The sequence below is a fragment of the Rana temporaria genome, chromosome 9 (assembly GCF_905171775.1).
Source record: "Rana temporaria chromosome 9, aRanTem1.1, whole genome shotgun sequence".
NCBI classification, from domain to species: Eukaryota; Metazoa; Chordata; class Amphibia; order Anura; family Ranidae; genus Rana; species Rana temporaria.
The window spans coordinates 10,357,252-10,382,146 of record NC_053497.1 but is presented as its reverse complement, the minus strand read 5'-3'; the positions used below and the strand labels follow the sequence as shown (position 1 = coordinate 10,382,146).

Here is a 24,895-nt window from a genome sequence, read left to right as displayed (position 1 = left end):
TTCACTCTTGGTCTGCTGGAAGTGTTTGAAAAGCAGGAGGCACTGTTTGGCGGGAAGCACCCAGCCTGGGCGCCAGGCATTCCGCCACACTCAACAAAGGTTCTATGAAACCCTAGAGCTCCTCCAGAGGTTGCAATGGATTCCTTGAGCTGTGGTTGATTGCCTTCCCATCTGATGATGCCTGCATCGTTTTTGGGCCAACACCACTAGACAAAGCCAACGGCATGACACCAACTTATCTTTTTTAGCTGTCTTGCATTTTTGGGTTTCATTCTTCCTACAAACCAACAATGTGGGGGGGGGGGCATTTTTTCCACTAACCCCAATGAATCGGTTTTAGTAAGGTTTCCTTGAAAATTATTTTAGGGGTTCATTGTGGGGGAAAAAGGTTGAGCTAGGCTGCTCTATAGTAACTCTTCTTCTTTTCTATTGGAAATAAATACTGGATTCCAAGCAGAAGCAATGTGTCATCGTTGAGTTCTTGTTGAAGGAGGGGTGAAGGCTGTCCAACATCCACAGAAGGCTACAGAATGTTTATGGAGATGACACATTGACAAGAGTCACCAATGACAAGGCATTGCTCTTCTTAATGGTATCATCTCTGTAAACTTTAGCCTTCTGTGAATGTTGGACAACCTTGACTCCCCTCCCACTACATCAAGAACTCAATGACGGCATGTTGCTTTGGCTTGGAATCCATTATTTACCTGTAATGAAAAAGAAGCTGAGTTACTATAGAGGAAGGGTTATTCTACCAACATGCAAAATTGGAAAACCCACTGTATGTAAGTTAATAAAAAAAGTTATAGCCCACTTTTGCAATATAACCCTTGTACATACATTGAAAACCTGCATCCTTGGAAAATGATACTCAAAGTAATGTAGTTAGTCAGGTAAAAAAAAGCCAAGAGTCCATCTAGTTTAACCAGTAGAGAAAATAAATAAATAGAAAATCTCCATATACACAATCCTATACCCACAGCTGATCCAGAGGAAGCATGGCCCAATTGGCTTCATTGGGGAAAAAATAAATCCCTTACTGATCCCCCAGAAGGCAATGGGATACTCCCTGGATCAACAAACAAAGTACATCTAGTTCACCCAATAGATAAAATTAATAAATAGAAAACCTCCATATACACAATATTATACCCACAGTTGACACCAGAGGAAGGCAACAAAAACAAAAAAAAAAACTCTATGAAGCATGGCACAATTGGCTTCAGTGGGGAAAAAATAAATCCATTCCTGATCTCCCAGAAGGCAATGAGATACTCCCTGGATCAACAATCAAAGTTGATCTAGAGCAGTGGTCTTCAAACTGTGGCCCGGGGGCCAGATGCGGCCCGTCGCTTGCTTTTATGCGGCCCTTGGGGCATTATTTCATCCACTGATACCAACAATGGAGCATCATTTCCTCCCCACCAGCACTAGTGAAGGGGTACAATTCGTCCCAATGAAACCAACAATGGGGCACAATTCCTCCCAATGATACCAACAATGGGGCACAATTCCTCCCAATGACACCAACAATGGGGCACAATTCCTCCCACTGACACCACAGAAGGGACTTTTTTTCCCTGCGGATGTCGGGACCTTTTCTACTCTCAATGGCCACAGTCTGGCCCCTATAAAGTCTGAAGAACAGTAAACGTTCCCCTTGTTTAGAAAGTTTGAAGACCCCTGATCTAGAGCAAGGCAAAAGCAAAAAAAATTAAAGTTTTGCCTTTTGTTTCACTTTAAGTGAAGGATGTAAATTGTTTAGATAAGACAGTTCATACTACATACCTTCTCTCCTCTGTTTGACAGTGCTGCTTCCATGTCACTTTTTAGATGCACTGGGGGAGCAGCGTACGGGAGTCTGCAGTGCATCTGCCCACACTGTACCTGACCTGTACAGGAACATACAACAATCTCAACACGTAGAACAGGTTGGCACAGAACATAATAGTGTAGAATAACAATGTAACAAACCCAAGTATGCTACTGACCCCAAGAAACGAATAATAAGTACCTTCACTACCGATCATCACTAGATCGCCAGTAGTGGTAAAGAGTGCCATTTAATATTCAAGTCAAGATTGGGCAAATAAAAAAAAATGGATCCTCCAGCAACAATTTCTGCAATACTCACTTTACTTCCGGTATGGGCACTTGCAGACCTGGATCAACGATCAAAGTTCATCTAGAACAGTGGTCTCCAAACTATGGCCCAGGGGCCAGATGCGGCCCCTCACTTGATTTTATGTGGCCATTGGGGCATCATTTCCTCCCCACTAGCACCCCACTAGCTGGATTAGCGATCCAGCGATGGTCCTGTCCTATGACGCCTGGCATCACTCAACCCACTTACTGTGAGGCCAGGGCATCAAAGCTCTGCTGCCACCCTGGACTGGAGAATACTGCAGAGAGTGGTGCAACATCATTACATGGCGATACTCTCTGCAGCATTCATCACTCGCCCACTGACGGAGGAAGAAAAGAGCAAAGAGGACCTGTGACATCAAGCAACTAGACTGAAGACACCAAAAAAATACTTTTCATGGCTCCGCACTCCACATGTTAAAGGGGTTGTAAACCTTCATGTTTTTTCACCTTAATGCATCCTATGCTTTAAGGTGAAAAAACATGCGACGATTACAGGCCCCCCAGCCCCCCCGGTTTACTTACCTGAGCCCTCGAAAGTCCCGCATCGAGAACGCGCTTGATCTCGGCTCGGTCTTCTCGGCTCTTCATTGGATAGATTAATAGCAGCGCAGCCATTGGCTTGCGCTGCTGTCAATCAACTCCAATGACGTGCGGGTCGGGGGAGTGGGGCCGAGCCCTGTAGTCGGCGGCTATGGATGCCGGATACAGGACTCGGGAGGTAACCCCCTTGGGAGAGTGCTTTCCAGGGGGGATACCAGAAGCGAAGAGGAGCCGAGACAGCCGCCAAGGGACGAGCTGCACAGTGGAGGTAAGTATAACATGTTTGTTATTAAAAAAAAAATGTAAAGCTTTACAACCCCTTTAAGGACACACGTATTATGCTGCCAATCATGTTGGACATTGAGGGACATCAAGGCGTACATTCTCTGCCTCCCATGATATGCTTGCCCCACCCATTGGTCCCCCGGGAGACATTTGCTGGTTCCTTTCCTTCAGCTCCCGGGACAGACACACCTTGCCACCACCTGTGGGTTAATTGGCTTTTGAGATGTTGGCTCAGTCCATATATACACTGCATTTACATGTACTCCTGAAGAAGCGAGCAGTGACTCGCGAAACGCGTTGAGTTTATGATGCCTGTGTATTACTGTACATCAACAATTCAAATATATGTATGTGGCAGCTTGGTATGCTGTCACTGCCAAGTGGCTTGGCACCTTTGTTTATGTATCCCATATACGATGAATGTTAGTTCATAACAGTATTTAATGGGCCAGATTCAGGTAGGAGAGCGGATCTTTAAATCGGCGTAGCGTATGTCATTTACGTTACGCTGCCGCAAGTTTTTCAGGCAAAAAATTCAAATTTCGTCGCGGGAACGACGGCCATACTTAACATTGGCTGTGCCTCATAGACCCAGGGGTAACTATACGCCGAAAAAAGCCTAACGTAAACGACGTAAAAAAATGCGCCGGGCGGACGTACGTTTGTGAATCGGCGTATCTACCTAATTTGCATATTCTGCGCTGAAAACGGCGGAAGCGCCACCTAGCGGCCAGCGTAAATATGCAGCCTAAGATACGACGGTGTAAGACACTTACACCTGTCGGATCTTAGGAATATCTTTTTTTTTTTACTTCAATACTTTTTTTATTGTTTCCATACAAGTGCCAAGAAAAATTTACATGTACATTTTTTTTTATATATACTTAGTACATTTTATGTGCATCCAAAGATTTAAAATGTCCATTCATCTCATTCCCGCCCCTCCCCTCCCTCCCTCCCTCCTATCTTACTTTTAAAGTGCATACACGTTTTTAGTTCCATTCTTTTCCTTATATTGTTTTTTTACCCATCTTTACTTGATTTCTTAGGGATATCTATGCGTAACCTGATTCTATGAATCAGGCGCATAGATACGACCGAGCGCAGTCAGAGATACGACGGCGTATCTCTTTCTGAATCTGGCCCAAAATGTATAACATTCATTGTGTGGGACTTTGAATGAGTTGAGCACAAAAGGTTCAATAAAAGTATACAAAGTAAACATAGTTTATACATTTATTAAAAATGTATATGTTTACTTTGTATACTCTTGTTGACCTTTTTGTGCTCACCTCATTCAAAGTCCCACGGGCGCTATTCTTTGTTGTATTTAATTTGGGGATGGATGTGTGTCACTGGCAACACAGGACCATTTTCTCTTTGTATATAGAAGGACAGTAAACTGGCCTTTTGTTTAAAAAGTTTGGAGACCCCTGTACTTGATAAACTGCTTTCTGAGCTAGAGTAGCCAAGGAACGACAACTCTGAACCTGGAAGGGACATAACACAGGTCACTTCCGGGTTCATTAGTCCCAGGGTGGTCAGGGAGCAGATATTCCCTGAACACCTCCTTCTCTGCGTTTTACGATGGTTTACCTTGATCCTGTGCTCCCCGGAGGAACCGGAGATCCCAGGAACCACCGGGGGTGCTGGCGGAGGGGGACGGCACTTTTGGAGCCCTGTAAAAAGTGATTGGTCGGCTCTGAAAAGTATGTAACTTGCTGTTTCCCTAAAAATGTTCTTGCTGGTTCAGTGTTTCTTTTGCAACATTATAAATTAGAATACAAGTCTTACTTACTTTCTATATATCCGTGTAACGTGACCATCCTAGCTCTTTCTGGACTGTTGAAGGGGGAGAAGTGAATGTCGTCGGACAGGGAAGAGGTGAGACGAGTCGGGTTCTGCCCCGGCGGAGGTCCTGAATGCTGTGGGGTGTGCTTTTTATGTCGGGCTCTGCAGTTCTGAAACCAAACCTGGAGATTGCAAATGTCAGGAACACTTTATTGATGGAGCATTGTATGAAGCAATAAAACAATGCTAACACACGTAGACTAAAATCTAAAGACCCAACATACAGGGTTATTCAGTTGCACTAATATTGTAGGGTTTTCATTTTCATCACTTATCTGTGGCCAAAGGGGCAAAAAAGAATGATTCCAATGGCTCTACCCTTTATCCTAAAACGAGGATCATTTTTATTATTTTGGGGATTTGTTATGGAATGGAAAATTAAGATATATTTTGTTCTGACGCCTCCACTGGCCTTTTCAATGGTTTTGTTGTGGTTTTTGTAACTTTTGGGCCATCTCACCTTAACCTGGGCCGTGAAGATATCTTCTAGGAAGGCTCCGCTGTGTTTCCTTAATGGTTCGATGATGGGTTTTTTTTTTTCACTTTTGGGCCATCTCACCATAACCTGGGCCATGAAAATACCTTCTAAGAAGGCTCCGCTCGTCTGCTGTGTTTCTCAATGGTTTAGTGGAGAGTTTGTTTTACTTTTGGGGCATCTCATTATAACCTGGACCATGAATGTACCTTCTAAGAAGTCTCTGCTGTTTCTCAATGGTTCGTGGTGGGTTTGTTTTACTTTTGGGCCATCTCACCATAATCTGGGCCATGAAGGTACCTTCTAAGAAGTCTCCGCTGTGTTTCCCTAATGGTTCAATGATGGGCTTTTTTTTTACTTTTGGGGCATCTCATTATAACCTGGACCATGAATGTACCTTCTAAGAAGTCTCTGCTGTTTCTCAATGGTTCGTGGTGGGTTTATTTTACTTTTGGGCCATCTCACCATAACCTGGGCCATGAAAATACCTTCTAGGAAGGCTCCACTGTGTTTCTCACTGGTTCAGTGGAGGGTTTGTTTTACCTTTGGGAAATCTCATTATAACCTTGACCATGAATATACCTTCTAAGAAGTCTCTGCTGTTTCTGAATGGTTCCTGGTGGGTTTGTTTCACCATAACCTGGGCCATGAAAATACCTTCTAGGAAGGCTCCGCTGTGTTTCTCACTGGTTCGGTGGTGGGTTTGTGTTACTTTTGGGCCATCTCACCATAATCTGGGTCATGAAGCTACCTTCTAGGAAGGCTCTGCTTTGTTTGCTCAATGGTTTGTTGATGTGTTTTTTTCTACTTTTGGGCCATCTCACCATAACCTGGGCCATGAAAATACCTTCTAGGAAGGCTCCACTGTGTTTCTCACTGGTTCAGTGGAGGGTTTGTTTTACCTTTGGGAAATCTCATTATAACCTTGACCATGAATATACCTTCTAAGAAGTCTCTGCTGTTTCTAAATGGTTCCTGGTGGGTTTGTTTCACCATAACCTGGGCCATGAAAATACCTTCTAAGAAGGCTCCGCTGTGTTTCTCACTGGTTCAGTGGTGGGTTTGTTTTACTTTTGGGCCATCTCATTATAACCTTGACCATGAATATACCTTCTAATAAGTCTCTGCTGTTTCTCAATGGTTCGTGGTGGGTTTGTTTTACCTTTGGCCCATCTCACCATAACCTAGGCCATGAAAATACCTTCTAGGAGGGCTCCGCTGTGTTTCTCACTGGTTTGGTGGTGGGGTTGTTTTACTTTTGGGCCATCTAATTATAACCTGGACCATGAATGTACCTCCTAAGAAGTCTCTGCTGTTTCTCAATGGTTCGTGGTGGGTTTATTTTACTTTTGGGCCATCTCATCATAACTTGGGCCATGAAAATACCTTCTAGGAAGGCTCCACTGTGTTTCTCACTGGTTCAGTGGAGGGTTTGTTTTACCTTTGGGAAATCTCATTATAACCTTGACCATGAATATACCTTCTAAGAAGTCTCTGCTGTTTCTAAATGGTTCCTGGTGGGTTTGTTTCACCTTAACCTGGGCCATGAAAATACCTTCTAGGAAGGCTCCGCTGTGTTTCTTACTGGTTCGGTGGTGGGTTTGTGTTACTTTTGGGCCATCTCACCATAATCTGGGTCATGAAGATACCTTCTAGGAAGGCTCTGCTTTGTTTGCTCAATGGTTTGTTGATGTGTTTTTTTCTACTTTTGGGCCATCTCATTATAACCTGGACCATGAATGTACCTTCTAAGAAGTCTCTGCTGTTTCTCAATGGTTCGTGGTGGGTTTGTTTTACCTTTGGCCCATCTCACCATAACCTGGGCCATGAAAATACCTTCTAGGAAGGCTCAGCTGTGTTTTTCACTGGTTTGGTGGTGGGTTTGTTTTACTTTTGGGCCATCTCACCATAATCTGGGCCATGAAGATACCTTCTAGGAAGGCTCTGCTTTGTTTGCTCAATGGTTTGTTGATGTGTTTTTTTTGTACTTTTGGGCCATCTCATCATAACCTGGGCCATGAAAATACCTTCTAAGAAGGCTCCACTGTGTTTCTCACTGGTTCAGTGGTGGGTTTGTTTTACCTGTGGGCCATCTAATTATAACCTTGACCATGAATATACCTTCTAATAAGTCTCTGCTGTTTCTCAATGGTTCGTGGTGGGTTTGTTTTACCTTTGGCCCATCTCACCATAACCTAGGCCATGAAAATACCTTCTAGGAGGGCTCCGCTGTGTTTCTCACTGGTTTGGTGGTGGGGTTGTTTTACTTTTGGGCCATCTCACCATAATCTGGGTCATGAAGATACCTTCTAGGAAGCCTTTGCTTTGTTTGCTCAATGGTTTGTTGATGTGTTTTTTTGTACTTTTGGGCCATCTCATTATAACTTGGGCCATGAAGATACCTTCTAAGAAGGCTCCGCTGTGTTTCTCAATGGTTCAGTGGTGGGTTTGTTTTACCTTTGGGCCATCTCATTATAAACTGGACCATGAATGTACCTTCTAGGAAGTCTCTGCTGTTTCTCAATGGTTCGTGGTGGGATTGTTTTACCTTTGGCCCATCTCACCATAACCTGGGCCATGAAAATACCTTCTAGGAAGGCTCCGCTGTGTTTCTTACTGGTTCGGTGGTGGGTTTGTTTTACTTTTGGGCCATCTCACTATAATCTGGGCCATGAAGATACCTTCTAGGAAGGCTCTGCTTTGTTTGCTCAATGGTTTGTTGATGTGTTTTTTTTGTACTTTTGGGCCATCTCATCATAACTTGGGCCATGAAGATACCTTTTAGGAAGGCTCAGCTGTGTTTCTCACTGGTTCAGTGGTGGGTTTGTTTTACCTTTGGGCCATCTCATTTTAACCTGGACCATGAATGTACCTTCTATGAAGTCTCTGCTGTTTCTCAATGGTTCGTGGTGTTTTTTTTTTATCTTTGGCCCATCTCACCATAACCTGGGCCATGAAAATACCTTCTAGGAAGGCTCCGCTGTGCTTCTCACTGGTTCAGTGGTGGATTTGTTTTACTTTTGGGTCATCTCATTATAACCTGGACCATGAATGTACCTTCTAAGAAGTCTCTGCTGTTTCTCAATGGTTCGTGGTGGGTTTGTTTTACCTTAACCTGGGCCATGAAAATACCTTCTAGGAAGGCTCTGCTGTGTTTCTCACTGGTTCGGTGGTGGGTTTGTTTTACTTTTGGGTCATCTCACCATAATCTGAGCCATGATGATACCTTCTAGGAAGGCTCTGCTTTGTTTGCTCAATGGTTTGTTGATGTGTTTTTTTGTACTTTTGGCCCATCTCACCATAATCTGGGCCATGAAGATACCTTCTAGGAAGCCTCTGCTTTGTTTGCTCAATGGTTTGTTGATGTGTTTTTTTGTACTTTTGCGCCATCTCATCATAACTTGGGCCATGAAGATACCTTTTAGGAAGGCTCCGCTGTGTTTCTCACTGGTTCAGTGGTGGGTTTGTTTTACTTTTGGGTCATCTCATTATAACCTGGACCATGAAGGCACCTTCTGAGAAGTCTCTGCTATGTTTCTCACTGGATCGTGGTGGGTTTGTTTTACCTTTGGCCCATCTCACCATATTCTGGGCCAAGACAATACCTTCTATGAAGGCTCTACTGTGTTTCTCACTGGTTCGATGTTGGGTTTGGACTGGTTTACTTTTGGGCCATCTCAACATAATCTGGGCCATGAAGGTACCTTCTAAGAAGGCTCTGCTGTGTTTCTTAATGGTTCAGTGATGGGCTTGTTTTATCTTTGGGTCATCTCACCATAACCTGGGCCATGAAGGTACCTTCTAAGAAAGCTCTGCTGTGCTTCTCTTTAATGTTTTGTGGTGTTTTTTTTTTTTTACTTTTGGGCCATCTCACCATAACCTGGGCCATGAAAGTATCTTCTGAGAAAGCTCTGCAGTGCTTCTCACTGGTTTGGTGGTGGGTTTTATTTGGTCACTATAACTTGTCATGGTATACTTTCTTGACTAGAAGCCTACTCTATAGAAGCCATGGTCTCCATACAATGTACTGTTGATGGCCAACAAGCCTGAAACAGCCATGGTGATGTAATTTTTGGTGGGCATGGTGAAAGGTTGGTGTTGCTGTCTTAAAGTGACACAAGCAAGACAGAGGGGATAGGAGTAGGAATTGCTATGGTATCTTGTTGGTCCCAAACCCTCCTCCATAAAAGCCATGGTTTCCCTACAATGCATTGATGATGGCCATTGGCCAACAAGCCTGAAACAACCACGGAGCCACAGTGATTGGTGGGCATGGTGAAAGGCTGGTGTTACTGTCTTAAAGGACACACTTAAGACAGAGGAGATACGTGCATGAATGGTTATACTATCTTTTTGGTCCCAAACTTTACTCCATAAAAGCCATGATCTCCATACAATGCACTGTTGATGGCCAACAAGCCTGAAACAGCCACGACACCGTAATGATTGGTGGGCATGGGGAAAGGTTAATGTTGCTGTCTTAAAGGATGTGAGTAAGCTAGAGAGGATAGGAGCAGGAGTCAGGAAGATAAGAATGGGGGGGGGACAAAAAGACTGAGGCCCCGTACACACGACCAAGTTTCTCGGCAGAATTCAGCCAGAAACTCGATCGGAGCAGGATTCTGCTGAGAAACTCGGTCGTGTGTACACTTTTCAGCGAGGAAGCCGACGAGGAACATGTTCTCTATTTCCTCGTTGTTCAATGAGGAAAGTCGGCCCGCTGAGATCCTCGGCGGCTTCAACACTGAACTCGACGAGGAACTCGATGTGTTTGGCACGTCGAGTTCCTCGGACGTGTGTACGGGGCCTCACACGTGGAAGAGAGACAAAAAAAGCAACAAGACTGGGGGAAGGTAAAAGGCAGTAAAACCAGATTGTGGAAGAGGGGAAAGGAGGCAATGGGGTTGGATAGTGGAGGGTAGATGTAGGGATTTAGCAAGATTGGATTGTAGTTAGATATATATGTCCTTTCCTCATTTGTTGAACTATACAGCATATCCTATCACAATCCAATCTGTCAAAGGATCCCTAAATATGGATTTGTGATGGGATTGGCCATGACGATATCTTCCAAGAAGGCTCTTCTATGCCTCTTACTGGTTCAGTGGTGGGTTTTTTGGTTACCTGTGGACCATCTCACCATAACCTGTCAGGGGTATACTTTTTTGTTGGTTACATCTTTGCAGGAAGGACCACACAAAGACCCTTGGGAGCCAATTACAAAGGTGAGTGCCTATCTTCCTGCATTCTCCCCCTGAACTCCCACCTTGTGACCACTAACTACATATACACTATATTACCAGAAGTATTGGGACGCCTGCCTTTACACGCAAATGAACTTTAATGGCATCCCAGTCTTAGTCTGTAGGGTTCAATATTGAGTTGACCCCGCCCTTTGCAGCTATAACACCTTCAACTCTTCTGGGAAGGCCGTCCACAAGGTTTAGGAGTGTGTCTATGGGAATGTTTGATCATTCATCCAGAAGCGCATTTGTGAGGTCAGGCACTGATGTCTCAAATTCTGCTTGAATTCTTCCCAAAGGTGTTCTATAGGGTTGAGGTCAGACTCGGGACTATGTGAAGGCCAGTCAAGTTGCTCCACCCCAAACTCACTCATCCATGTCTTTATGGACCTTGCTGATGCTCAGTCATGTTGGAACAGGAAGGGACCGTCCCCAAACTGTTCCCACAAAGTTGGGAGCATGAAATTGTCCAAAATATCTTGGTATGCCGACGCCTTAAGAGTTCCCTTCACTGGAACTAAGGGGACAAGCCCAACCCCTGAAAAACAACCCCCACACCATAATCCCCCCTCCACCAAATGATTTGGACCAGTGCACACAGCAAGGTCCATAAAGACATGGATGAGGGAGTTTGGGGTGGAGGAACTTGACTGGCCTGCACAGAGTCCTGACCTCAACCCGATAGAACACCTTTGGGATGAATTAGAGCGGAGACTGTGAGCCAGGTCTCCTCACCCAACATCACTGCCTGACCTCACAAATGCGCTTCTGGAAGAATGGTCAAACAATCCCATAGACACACTCCTAAACCTTGTGGATGGCCTTCCCAGAAGAGTTGAAGCTGTTCTAGCTGTAGAGGGCGGGGCCAACTCAATATTGAACCCTACAGACTAAGACTGGGATGTCATTACTGTATCAGATCAGGCAGTGATTGCGATTGGTTGCCAGAGGTTACAGCATATCATTACCGCTTACTGACTGGTTGCTAGAGGTTACAGCACACATTAAGGCTCACTGATTAGTTGCTAGAGGTTACAGCACATGATTTCTTCTTGTTGATTGGTTGCTAGAGATTACAGCACATCATCTCTTCACTGCAGGGGCGCATGATATACGTATGAATGCCGCCTTTATTTACATATCTATGCCTCCGAACGCAGCTATTTACATATCAATGCCCCAGCTATTTACATATGATTGACGGTTATTTACATGTAAACACAGGGGCCCGGATTCAGGTAGAATTGCGCATTATTTACGGAGGCGCAGGGCAACGTTTTTGCGCTGCGCCCCCGCAAATTTGCTCCGCTGCCCTTGATTCACGGAGCAGAAGCTCCGTAAATTGCGCGGGCGCGCCGGCATAATGCCCGGCGCAAGAGCACGCAATTTAAATGATCCCGTAGGGGGCGGGAATCATTTAAATTAGGCGCGTTCCCGCGCCGATCGTAGAGCGCATGCTCCGTCAGGAAACTTTCCCGACGTGCATTGCGGCAAATGACGTCACAAGGACGTCATTTGCTTCAAAGTGAACGTGAATGGCGTCCAGCGCCATTCACGAATCACTTACGCAAACGACGTAACATTCAAATATTGCGACGCGGGAACGACGGGTATCCTTTAGCATTGGCTGCCCCTACTATTAAAAGGGGCAGCCTTACGCTAAAGACGCCGTACGGAAACGATGCAGGGCTCGCGCAACGTTGTGAATCGGTGTTAGTATGCAATTTGCATACTATACGCTGACCACACCGGGAACGCCACCTAGTGGTCACCGCAAGAATGCAGCCTAAGATATGCGTGGCATAAGAGCCTTATGCCGCGCAGTTCTTAGGCTGCAGTCGGCGTAACGAGGTTCCTGAATCAGGAGCACCCGTTACGCCGGGGCAAGTAAGCAATTGCGCTGTGTAACCTATGGTTACACAGGCGCAATTGCTTCTTGAATCTACCCCAGGGTCTGCAGGTAAGTCATCTGTACACATCAATAGGGCAGAGCTGGGCAGCATTAGGAGCATCACTTCACACTGAGATATCGGGACATAGCACGGGACTAAAACTTCAAGGGACGAGGGAATTTAAACTGGAATAGTTGTCAAGTATGAGGCAGCTGCTTTGGGCCCCACAACAATGACAGGGCCCAGGGCAGCTTCCCCTTTTGCCCATGCCTTAAAGACGGCCCTGTGGGTAGGTGTCTTTATTACGAAATTTGAAGACCTGTTCCATGACACTCATCCATTACTGAGAACAATAATACTTTGTTAGAAAACTGACCTGAATGACTCTTCTGCTTAGTCCTGTCATGTCTGCAAGTTTCTGAAGTGTTTGCGCATCGGGATTATTATCCTGAGCAAACTGCGCCTGCATCACCTGTGAACAGAGAGAGGATTAGTGGTACGGTTGGTTGTAGCCCTTTGCACCACCTACGGTCTCCACCAGCGCCCCGGCGTCATACCTGCAGCTGTTCCGCTGTGAAGGAAGTGCGCGCTCTTTTTGCCGGTTTTGGCTGGCTGTCTTGTTCTGATGGCACAGCTCCCTCCAATGTAATACCATTGCCTGGAAATGCATAGACTGCACAATCATCATCAATGCACACCTTCTCCTCCCTCAGTAAATATACAGGGCCAGATTCACGTAGATCAGCGGATCTATAGACTTGCTCGATCTACGTGATTTAAGATCCGCTCCCGCAAGTTTGAGAGGCAAGTGGCTAATTCACAAACCACTTACCTCCAAACTTGCGGCGGCGGATCCTAAATCCCCCGGCGGAATTCAAATTCCGCGGCTAGGGGGAGTGTACGATTTAAATCAGGCGCGTTCCCGCGCCGATTTAAATGCGCATGCGCCGTCCGGGGAATTTCCCGGCGTGCATTGCTCCCACTGACGTCACTAGGACATCAGTGGTTTCGACGTGAGCGTGACTTGCGACGCGCGTGTTTGTGAATCGGCGTACGCAAACGACGTTAGAAAATTCAAATTCGACGCGGGAACGCCGGCTATACTTAACATTGGCTGCGCCTGATAAAAGCAGGGGTAAGTATATGCCGGGAAAACCGCTACGGAAACGTCGTAAGAAGACTGCGTCGGGTCCGCGTACGTTCGTGAATTTGCGTATCTCGCTGATTTACATATTATTTATCGTAAATCAGCGGGAACGCCCCCGGCGCCATTTTAAAATCGAAAAGAAGATCCGACAGTGTAACACAGTGTAACACTGTCGGATCTTAGCCCTATCTATGCGTAACTGATTCTATGAATCAGGCACATAGATAGGACCAGTGTAAGTCAGAGATACGATGGGGGATCTGTAGATATCAGGAGATACTCCGTCGTATCTCTTTGTGAATCTGGCCCACACACTTTTTTACTATATATACAGTACTTGCAGGAAAGTAATATACAATGCTAGCCAGAAACAAATATGCACTATATTGTCAAAAGTATTGGGACACCGGCCTTTACACACACGTGAACTTTAATGGCATCCCAGTCTTATAGCTAGATTCAAATAGACCGCCGCATCTTTGCGGCGGCGTAGCGTATCGTATTTACACTACGCCGCCGTAAGTTAGCGAGGCAAGTACTGTATTCACAAAGTACTTGTCTGCTAAGTTACGACGGCGTAGCGTGAATAGGCAGGTCGGCAAGCAGTTAATAAAAAAGCAAAAAAAAAACAAAAAAGCAAACACTGTTATGACTACTCTGACAACCAATTTTCTTTTCTTTCGGTGCTGAATCTTTCTTTGTTGAGCGTCAGGAAAGAGTTGCCGATGACTGGTGATATCCTGCCAGCTGGTTGCATGACTAATTGCCTAATCCCACAATTTATACATAAGGCACAAAAGAAGGAAGTTTATAATAAAAAACACAATGCAAAGCTGGTATCTCAATTCTGAACCATAGAACATAAGGGGCCTAATCCTCAAAAGAGATACGACGGAGTAACTGCTGTTACTCCGTCGTATCCCTGTTCCTAACTATGAAACTGATCCACAGAATCAGTTTCACATAGATAGGCAGAAGATCCGACATGTGTAAGGGACTTACACTGCCGGATCTTAGGATGCAGTACCGCATCCGCCGCTGGGGGCATTTCACGTCGAAATGCCGCCTCGGGTATGCAAATTAGGACTTACGGAGATCCACAAAGCTTTTCAGCTTAGTTTTTTCTCCGTAAGTTTTATTTTGCAAACGCAAAATTAGGGCTGCTTTTTTTTTAATTTTAATTTTTTTTTTGGCGCTGTATCTTTTATTTTACCCGACGCAACTTTATTGTCCCGTCGCGATCCACAAAGCCCGGCGTAACGTAATTTTGCGCTATGCACGTCGGGAAAATGACGTCACAAGCATGCGCAGTACGGCCGGCGCGGGAGCGCGCCTCATTTAAATGGGAATCGCCCCCTGGAGAAGAGGTACGCCTTGCGCCGGCCGGATTTAAGTTACACCGCTCAAAATTTCTAGGTAAGTGCTTTGTGGATCGGGCACTTAGGTAGAAATTTTGCGGCGGTGTAACTTAAAGCGGTGTTTCACCCTGCAGAACAACATTCCAGCATTAAATTTGGCATTGTAGCGCGAGCTACAGTATGCCGGTCTTAATTTTTTTATCGCCGTACTCACTGTTATATCGTACATAGTAGATTCCGACTGCCCGCGGGGAATGGGCGTTCCAATCCAGACGGAAGGTGATTGACGGCCGGCTCTGGCACGTCACGCTCCCCGAAGACAGCCGGAGTAGGTCTCGGCTCTTCACGGCGCCTGCGCACAGACTATGCGCAGGCGCCGTGAAGAGCCAAGCCTATTTCGGCTATTTCCGGAGAAGCGTGACGCGCCAGAGCCGGCCGTCAATCACCTTCCGTCTGGATTGGAACGCCCATTCCCCGCGGGCAGTCGGAATCTACTATGTACGATATAACAGTGAGTACGGCGATAAAAAAATTAAGACCGGCATACTGTAGCTCGCGCTACAATGCCAAATTTTAGGCTAGAAGAAAAAAAAAAAAATGTATTTTATAGGGTGAACCCCCGCTTTAAATAGGAAAAATTATGTTACGCCCGCTGGCTGAGGATTTGGCCCTAGAATCCCCAAAAAAATTGATGGCAGATAAATCCCTTCTTCTTCACTTATTGCATTCTGCAGTGGACATGTGCACTACCGAAAAATGTGTTTGTTTTTGTTTCATTCATTTTTTTTTTTGTATTTTTTGGGTCATTGGTTGTGATCGCAATTCGTAAATTTAAAAAAAAAATTAATTCGTAAATTCGAAAATTTGTAAATGAGAAAGAAAAACCGAAAACTCGAAAGAATGACTAACTAACTGTTGGTGAAAGTAACGAATACGAATTCATCCGAAGTTACGAACTATCCGAAATAACGAAATTCCGCATCTAAACGAATGCAAACGTAACAAATTAATAATAATAAATAACAATAATAAAGCCCTGTACACACGATCGGTTTGTCTGATGGAAACAGACCAATGGACCGTTTTAATCGGACGAACCGATCGTGTGTGGGCCCCATCAGTTTTTTTTGTCCCATCGGTGAAAAAACAAATAGAACCCGTTTTACATTTTTCCTATGGATAAAAAAAACGATAGAAAAAAAAACGATCGTCCATCGGTCAAAAATCCACACATGCTTAGAATCAAGTCGACGCATGCTCGGAAGCATTGAACGTCATTTTTCTCAGCACGTCGTTGTGTTTTACGTCACCGCGTTGGACACGGTCGGATTTTTGACCGATGGTGTGTAGGCAAGACTGATGAAAGTCAGCTTCATCGGATATCTGATGAAACAATTCCTCCCAATGGCATCAACGATGGGACCCAATGACATTGGGGTAGATTCAGGTATCTCCGCCTAAAGTTACGGCGGCGCAGCGTAGTGTATTTACGCTACGCCTCCGCAACTTACAGGAGCAAGTGCTGTATTCAGAAAGCACTTGCTCCGTAATTTGCGGCGGCGTAGCGTAAAAGGGGCCGGCGTAAGCGCGCGTAATTCAAATGATCTGGTAGGGGGCGTGGATCATTTAAATTAGGCGCGTTCCCGCGCCGAACGTACTGCGCATGCGCCGTCCCTAAAATTTCCCGACGTGCATTGCGGTAAATGACGTCGCAAGGGCGTCATTGGTTTCGACGTGAACGTAAATGGCGTCCAGCGCCATTCACGGACGACTTACGCAAACGACGTTAAATTTTCAAATCGCGACGCGGAAACGACGTCCATACTTACCATTGGCTGCGCCTCCTAATAGCAGGAGCAACGTTACGACGAAAACGACTTACGCAAACCACGTAAAAAACTACCGCCGGGCGCACGTACGTTCGTGAATCGGCGTAAGTATGTAATTTGCATACTCTACGCTGACAACTACGGGAGCGCCACCTAGCGGCCAGCGTCAGAATGCACCCTAAGATACGACGGCGTAAGAGACTTATGCCAGTGGTATCTTAGGCTACAGTCGGCGTATCTTGCTTTCTGAATACAGAAAGTAGATACGCCGGCGCAACTTGGCAATTACGCGGCGTATCTATGGATACGCCGGCGTAATTGCTCTCTGAATCTACCCCACTAATGATAAGGCACAATTCCTCCCAATGGCATCAACGATGGGGCCCAATGACATTAATGATGAGGCACAATTCCTCCCAATGGCACCAACGATGGGGCCCAATGACATTAATGATAAGGCCCAATTCCTCCCAATGGCACCAACGATGGGGCCCAATGACATCAATGATGAGGCACAATTCCTCCCAATGGCACCAACGATGGGACCCAATGACATCAATGATGAGGCACAATTACTCCCAATGGCACCAACGATGGGGCCCAATGACATCAATGATGAGGCACAATTCCTCCCAATGGCACCAACGATGGGACCCAATGACATCAATGATGAGGCACAATTTCTCCCAATGTCTTCAACGATGGGGCCCAATGACATTAATGATGAGGCACAATTCCTCCCAATGGCATCAACAATGGGTCTCAATGACATCAATGATGAGGCACAATTCCTCCCAATAGCATCAACGATGGGACACAATGACATCAATGATGAGGCACAATTCCTCCCAATAGCATCAACGATGGGACCCAATGACATCAATGATGGGGCACAATTCCTCCCAATGGCATCAACGAGCGGACCCAATGACATCAATGATGAGGCACAATTCCTCCCAATGACACCTACAATGGGGCCCAATGACATCAGTGACAGGGCACAATTCCTCCCACTTACGGCAATTATGAGGCTCAATTACTCTCTCTGAAACAAACAATGGAGCATTATTTTTTCCCACTGACATTGGGACCGTTTTACTCCCACTGACCCTCCTAAAGATTGAAGGACAGTAAACTGGCCCATTGTTTAGAAAGTTTGGAGACCCCTGTTCTAAACGAAGGAAATAGAGCAGATCCGGCTCCTAATTATAAAAATAAGTGCCCCCCCTTGGAGTTTTTTCCTCCATCAACAATTGCATACCTGCATAATTTATTAGGATGAAAAAAGCCATCAGGTTTCCGACTCTAATAGGCTTCAAAATAGAATGGGCTCGTGACGCAGAGCATTGCGCCAAGAGCCCACCCAGGTGTTACAACGGCGAACGAATATTCGCTATTGAAACACAGATCCTCAACCTGGCAAATCAGAAGCAGGTCTGAGACCCATTTTCCGATTGGCTGAAAAGAGTCCCAATTGGGTGCCGAGGAATAAGGAAACGGAAGCCGCCGCGATGCCCCTGGAAAGCACGGGAAGGGAAAGGCGTCGCCGCCGAGCAAGGGAAGCCGCCAGTGAAGCCCAGGAGAAGCGTTGCCCACCATAGATGGGTTAAGTGCACCGGACCCCCCTGACCGACCGGGGGGTGTTACTGTTTGCCGCTCCCCCCCCAAAAAATTACCACCGGCCGCCACTGGGTCTATTACAGCAGTTTTGATATAAGGAAGGCAGGACAGGCCCCTCTGGGAAACAATAGCTGATTGGCTGTCACAATAGTCACATGATCGGAAAACTACTTCCCACCGACTCCCAACCAGAGATCCCCATTCCTAGAGATCTAGGAATGGGGCCCAGTAACTGTGCCGGGAGCATGCAACGAGCGCTGGCTCAGCACAGGAACCTCAGCCGCATATATGTGTTATAGCCCACCCTCATTGGTCTCGCACATATGCGTTACATGATCGGCAAGAGATTAAGGGGCAGATCCACAAAAGAATTACGCCGGCGTATCTCTTGATACGCCGGCGTAATTTTAAAGTTCCCGCGTCGTATCTTTGTTTCGTATCCACAAAACAAGATACGACTGCATCCGGGATCGATCCGACAGGCGTACGTCTTAGTACGCCGTCGGATCTTAGGGGCATTTTTACGGCGGCCGCTAGGTGGCGTTTCCGTCGACTTCTGCGTCGAGTATGAAAATTAGCCAGTTACGGCGATCCACGAACCTACGTCCGGCCGGCGCATTTTTTTACGTCGTTTGCATTCGGCTTTTTCTGGCGTATAGTTAAACCTGCTATTATGAGGTGTACTCAATGTTAAAAGGCGTCGCCTTTTTAATTGTTTACGTTGTTTGCGTAAGTCGTTCGCGAATAGGGATTTGCGTAGAATGACGTCACCGTCTTAAACATTGGCTTGTTCCGGTTTAATTTCGAGCATGCGCACTGGGATACCCCCACGGACGGCGCATGCACCGTATAAAAAAACGTTGTTTACGTTGGGTCACGACGTATTTACATAAAACACGCCCCCATCACATCGATTTGAATTCCGCGGCCTTACGCCGCCAAAGATACACTACGCCGCCGTAACTTACGGCGCAAATTCTTTGAGGATTCAAAAAAAAAAAGTAAGTCACGGCGGCGTAGTGTATCTTTGATACGCTACGCCCAACACAAATATGCGCCGATGTACACGAATCTGCCCCTAAATTGCCACACAAAGCATAAATGACCCAAATCATCATAAAAAAAACATTGTCGCTCAAAGCTAAGTTCTCAAAGACTTACCGTTTTCTGCCGCTCTTTTTAGGTTTTCTATCATGGTGTCATAGTGGATTCTGCATAAGACCTTATCCTCCACCAGGCCAAACTCCTCCCCCGTAGACAGTTGCCTTTTGCAGGAGTAACATGCAAAGCACGCTAAGTGGTAGGCGTTGCCCCGAGCTCTTCGCACCCAGTCACTGGCATAGATCTGTCTACCGCACCGAGCGCACTTGGTACCAAACCGGCTGGAATAAAAAAGGAACATTTCTCAAAATTTAGACAAGGTATAATGGCTGGAGACCAAACATTCAAAAGTATATATTGCAAGATAGTTGACCTTCACATAGAAAGAACTAAGGATGATTCCAAATTGAACAGAATATAGAAGCTTAAAGCGGGGGTTCACCCTTAGAGGGCACTTTTTCCCCTTAGATTCCTGCTCGTTTTGTCTAGGGGAATCGGCTATTTGTATTAAAATATGATCTGTACTTACCCGTTTACGAGATGCATCCTCTCCGTCGCTTCCGGGTATGGGCTTCGGGACTGGGCGTTCCTTCTTGATTGACAGTCTTCCGAGAGGCTTCCGACGGTCGTATCCATCGCGTCACGATTTTCCGAAAGAAGCCGAACGTCGGTGCGCAGGCGCAGTATAGAGTGCACCGACGTTCGGCTTCTTTCGGCTACGAGTGACGCGATGGATGCGACCGTCGGAAGCCTCTCGGAAGCCTGTCAATCAAGAAGGAACGCCCGCTCCCGAAGACCCATACCCGGAAGCGACGGAGAAGATGCAGCTCGAAAACGGGTAAGTACGGATCATATTTTAATACAAATAGCCGATTCCCCTAGACCGAACGAGCAGGAATCTAAGGGGAGAAAAAAAAAAATTTAACAAATGGGTGAACTCCCACTTTAAGTTAGCTCCACTGGAGCTTGATATTTCTCTACAACCATAATGTACACTATACTGTCAAAAGTATTGGGTCACCCCTCTAAATCATTGGATTCAGGTGTTCCAATCACCTCCATGGACACCGGTGTATAAAATCGCACACCTAGGCATGTAGACTGTTTCTACAAACATTTGTGAAAGAAAGGCGTCAGCATACCAAGACATTTTGGACAATTTCATGCTCCCAACTTTGTGGCAACAGTTTGGGGACGGCCCCTTCCTGTTCCAACATGACTGCTCACCAGTGCACAAAGCAAGGTCCATAAAGACATGGAGGAGCGAGTTTGGAGTGGAGGAACTTGACTGACCTCAACCCGATAGAACACCTTTGGGATGAATTAGAGTGGAGACTGCGAGCCAGACCTCATCAGTGCCTGACCTCACAAATGCTCTTCTGGAAGAATGGTCCAACCTTCCCACAGACACCCTCCTAAACCTTGTGGACGGCCTTCCCAGAAGACTTGAAGCTGCTATAGCGGCAAAGGGCGGGGCCAACTCAATATTGAACCCTACGGACTAAGACTGGGATGCCATTAAAGTTCATGTGTGTGTAAAGGCGTCTTAGGCCGCATACACACAATCAGTCAAAACCGATGAAAACAGACTGAAGGACCATTTCATAGGTTAAGGCTGGGTTCACACTACGGTTTTCCCGTCCGTCAGCCGCATACGATTTATATGAAAAAACGTATGCGGCTGAAACGGACGGGAACGTATGGAACCGCACATATGTACGTTTTCCATTGACATTAATGTTAAAGGAAAACGTATGCGGTTGCCATACTGTTTTAAAAACGACCGCAAAACCGTGGTTGAACACGGTTTTGCGTACGTTTAAAAAACGTTTTGCCAGCAAATCGTACGCACCCGGATGCATCTGAGTGCATACGATTTGCAATGCATTCTCTATCTATACGTTTTCCCGTCCGGGCCCGTACGTTTTCGATACTGAAATCGTATGCGGCTGACGGACGGGAAAACCGTAGTGTGAACCCAGCCTTACCGATGAAGCTGACTGATGGTCTGATGTGCCTACACACCATCGGTTAAAAAAACGATCGTGTCAGAACGCGGTGACGTAAAACACAATGACGTGCTTAAAAAAACGAAGTTCAATGCTTCCAAGCATGCGTCGACTTGATTCTGAGCATGCACGGCCTTTTGACTGATGCTTTTGCATACTAACGATCGGTTTTGACCCATCGGTTAGGCGTCCATCGGTCAAATTTTAAAGCAAGTTCTCTTTTTGTTGACCGAGGGATAACTGACCGATGGGGCCCACACACGATCGGTTTGGACCGATGAAACGGTCCTTCAGTCTGTTTTTATCGGTTTTGACTGATCGTGTGTACGCGGCCTTAGACGTCCCAATACTTTTGGTAATATAGTGTATCTAGAAGTAGTTGGGAATATTCAACTGGACTTGTTCTGTGATGTTGAAGATGATTCCTAGCTTCTCCAAGCCAGTTCTAATGAGTTTTAGGAAAATACCCCAACATTTATATCCATACAAAACCCAAACACTTGGGCCCAGATTCTCAGAAGAGATACGCCGTCGTATCTCTGCGTTGCGCCGTCGTATCTATGCGCCTGATTCTTAGAATCAGTTACACATAGATATGTGTTAGATCCGACAGACGTATGTCTCTTACGCCGTCGGATCGTAACTGCATTTTTACGCTGGCCGCTAGGTGGCGCTTCCGTCGAATTCTGCGTCGAGTATGCAAATTAGGTAGATACGCAAATTCCCGAACGTACGCCCGGCCGACGCAGTAAAGTTACGCCGTTTACGTTAGGATTTTCCCGGTGTATAGTTACCCCTGCTATATGGTGGCATAAGTGCAGCGTAACAATGTTAAGTATGGCCATCGTTCCTGCGTCGAAATTTGAAAAAGTTACGTCGTTTGCGTAAGTCGTCCGTGAATGGGGCGGGACGTCATTTACGTTCACGCCGAAACCAATGACGTCCTTGCGGCGTACTTTGGAGCAATGTACACTGGGAAATTCCACGGACGGCGCATGCGCCGTTCGGGAAAAGCGTCAATCACGTCGGGTCACAGTACATTTACATAAAACACGCCCCCCTGATCCAAATTTGAATTAGGCGGGCTTACGCCAGCCGATTTACGCTACGCCGCCGCAACTTACGGAGCAAGTGCTTTGAGAATACAGCACTTGCCCTTCTAAGTTGCGGCGGCGTAACGTAAATTAGATATGTTACGCCCGCTCAAAGATACGCCGCTGGATGAGAATCTGGCCCTTGGTATTTGCAGTGCAGTCAGGGCAGGAGACGCTGTGTTCACTGGCAGGGATGTAGTCCCAAGGGAGGGGGGAGAGCATGCTGACTAACCCCCAACCAGAACGGCTCGGATGATGGGGGCAAGTTTACTGAGGAGGAAAAGGAAGTGAGAAATTCAGACAAAGAAAAAAAATATTTAGAAGGATAATCGAAGGAAAAGGTAGGAACCAACAATGCACTAGCTTAAAGGAACCTGTTTAGGAAATAAAAAAACAAACCTTTACATCCCCTTTAAGTGCTGCATAGTAGAAGCACAAAACCCCTTATAACAAGCACTTGGCAGGTAACACGTAGTTGGCGTAGTTGGCCCACTCTGCTGGACATTTTCCCACCTTCTATTTTGTTCCCTTGCCAGAATAATTAGAATAAAATTCCATTGAAAATATTCTTACATTGCGTTCCCCTCCAGTCACCTAGCTGGTCTCTCCAATGACGGACCTCCAGGATATGGGAAAAGTAACCCCCCTTGGAGCGCCAATACTGCTTCTGCCAGCATCAACAACGGCACAAATAAAAACTGCTCTGGTTTCCATCATAACCATGGACCGGACACAACTATTCTAGAGGAAAGTAGAACGGTTTGCAAAATACCAAAGTGTGTCGTTACATGACGTGTTTGCTTGCTTAACCGCCAACCGCGCCTTTCCTATAAATAGGGGATTTTTGGCTTTTGTCTCCAGTAGCTGCTTGTGATGTTCACATTGAGCCAAACTTGTACCCGTCTTTTTGCACCATTGGTGTTGGGTTGAGGGGTCGTTCACACCACACTATGTGCTATTACACAATTCAATGAATTAAAGGGGTTGTAAAGGTATCTTTTTTTCCCCCTAAATAGCTTCCTTTACCTTAGTGCAGTCCTCCTTCACTTACCTCATCCTTCCATTTTGCTTTTAAATGTCCTTATTTCTTCTGAGAAATCCTCACTTCCTGTTCTTCTGTCTGTAACTCCACACAGTAATGCGAGTCTTTCTCCCTGGTGTGGAGTGTCATGCTTGTCCCCCTCCCTTGGACTACAGGAGAGTCAGGACGCTCTCTACCTTGCAGATAGAGAAAGGAGCGAAGTGTTAGTTGGCAAGTATGAGGCAGCTGTTTTGGGCCCCTACAACAATGACAGGGCCCAGGGCAGCTGCCCCTTTTGCCCTGCCTTAAAGATGGCCCTGCTTCTCTCTAGTCTTTTATTAGCAGCTTCTCTGGAGGTAGCTGGGGATGATCGGCATATCTGAGGCCCCACATCTGTAGACCATGGAGCAACCTTAAGCAGCTGGTTCCCTTTTCGCATCTACACAACTATCAGTCCCCTGTAAGGTCTTTACTCCCAGTGTCCCAGGAGCTGTCTGCCAATCAGCATCCACAGGTAGATCCTTAATGAGGGAAATGGCAAAGTCCTCCTTCAGACCTGGACTCTGAAACAGTGTCCTTCAGCAGGTCTCCCCTTTTTCAACTGTCCTTCTCAGGCCCTTAACACAGCAAATACTGAGGCCCAAACAGTAGTCTCTTGTCTAAGTGATACTTCTCCCACTGGCAACAGCCCCAAGAGTACTGGAACCTTCCTTGATGAAGACAGAACAATCTACTTAGGCCTCCTGCCTATTTATCACCTCCCCAACCACCCTCTGGATGCCACCTTCCAGGGATTAGTTAGGATACAATACATTTTTAGCAAATCATCTGAATCTCCACTGTGGCGGGATTGAGGCACCAGGGGATCGGGCATCAGCGGCCAACCAGAAATCGGCCTCCTCGCTTCCGCTGTGCGTCTCCTCCCCTCCTCCTAGGCATCCAACAGAAGCACCTTTCCGTTCAGCCAATCGGGTGACGGGTATCAGACCCGCTTCCCGATTGGCCAGGAAGAGGATTGGTGTTGCAACAGCGAATATTTATTTTCTGTTGCAACACACTTGGGTGGGCCCCCGGATGCAATGCTCGGCGCCCCGAGCCCACTCTATTTTGAAGCCTATTAGAGCCTTTGGCTCTAATCAGTGCTTCAAAAAACACACCCCCCCCGCCCATCCCTGCCATAGGAATTCATGAGCCCGGCAATCCCGAAAAGGGGCCGGGCACATGATTAGGAAGGGCGGTGGGGCAAGGATCGGGGGGCGGCACCCGTGCGCCCACAATGGAC

The 24,895-nt window shown here is 46.3% G+C and overlaps 1 protein-coding gene across 1 annotated transcript in view; it reads right to left on the bottom strand.

Moving 5' to 3' along the window:
- Positions 1 to 24,895, bottom strand: part of LHX6 (LIM homeobox 6) — a 165,477-nt gene that overhangs the window by 1,689 nt on the left and 138,893 nt on the right. The window contains exons 4-8 of the mRNA XM_040322763.1: positions 19,550 to 19,770; positions 12,992 to 13,092; positions 12,811 to 12,906; positions 4,772 to 4,946; positions 1,789 to 1,892 (exon numbers count right to left, since the gene is read on the bottom strand). Of these exons, the coding sequence (XP_040178697.1) occupies positions 1,789 to 1,892; positions 4,772 to 4,946; positions 12,811 to 12,906; positions 12,992 to 13,092; positions 19,550 to 19,770 (697 nt within the window). The remainder of the gene's footprint in view (positions 1 to 1,788; positions 1,893 to 4,771; positions 4,947 to 12,810; positions 12,907 to 12,991; positions 13,093 to 19,549; positions 19,771 to 24,895) is intronic.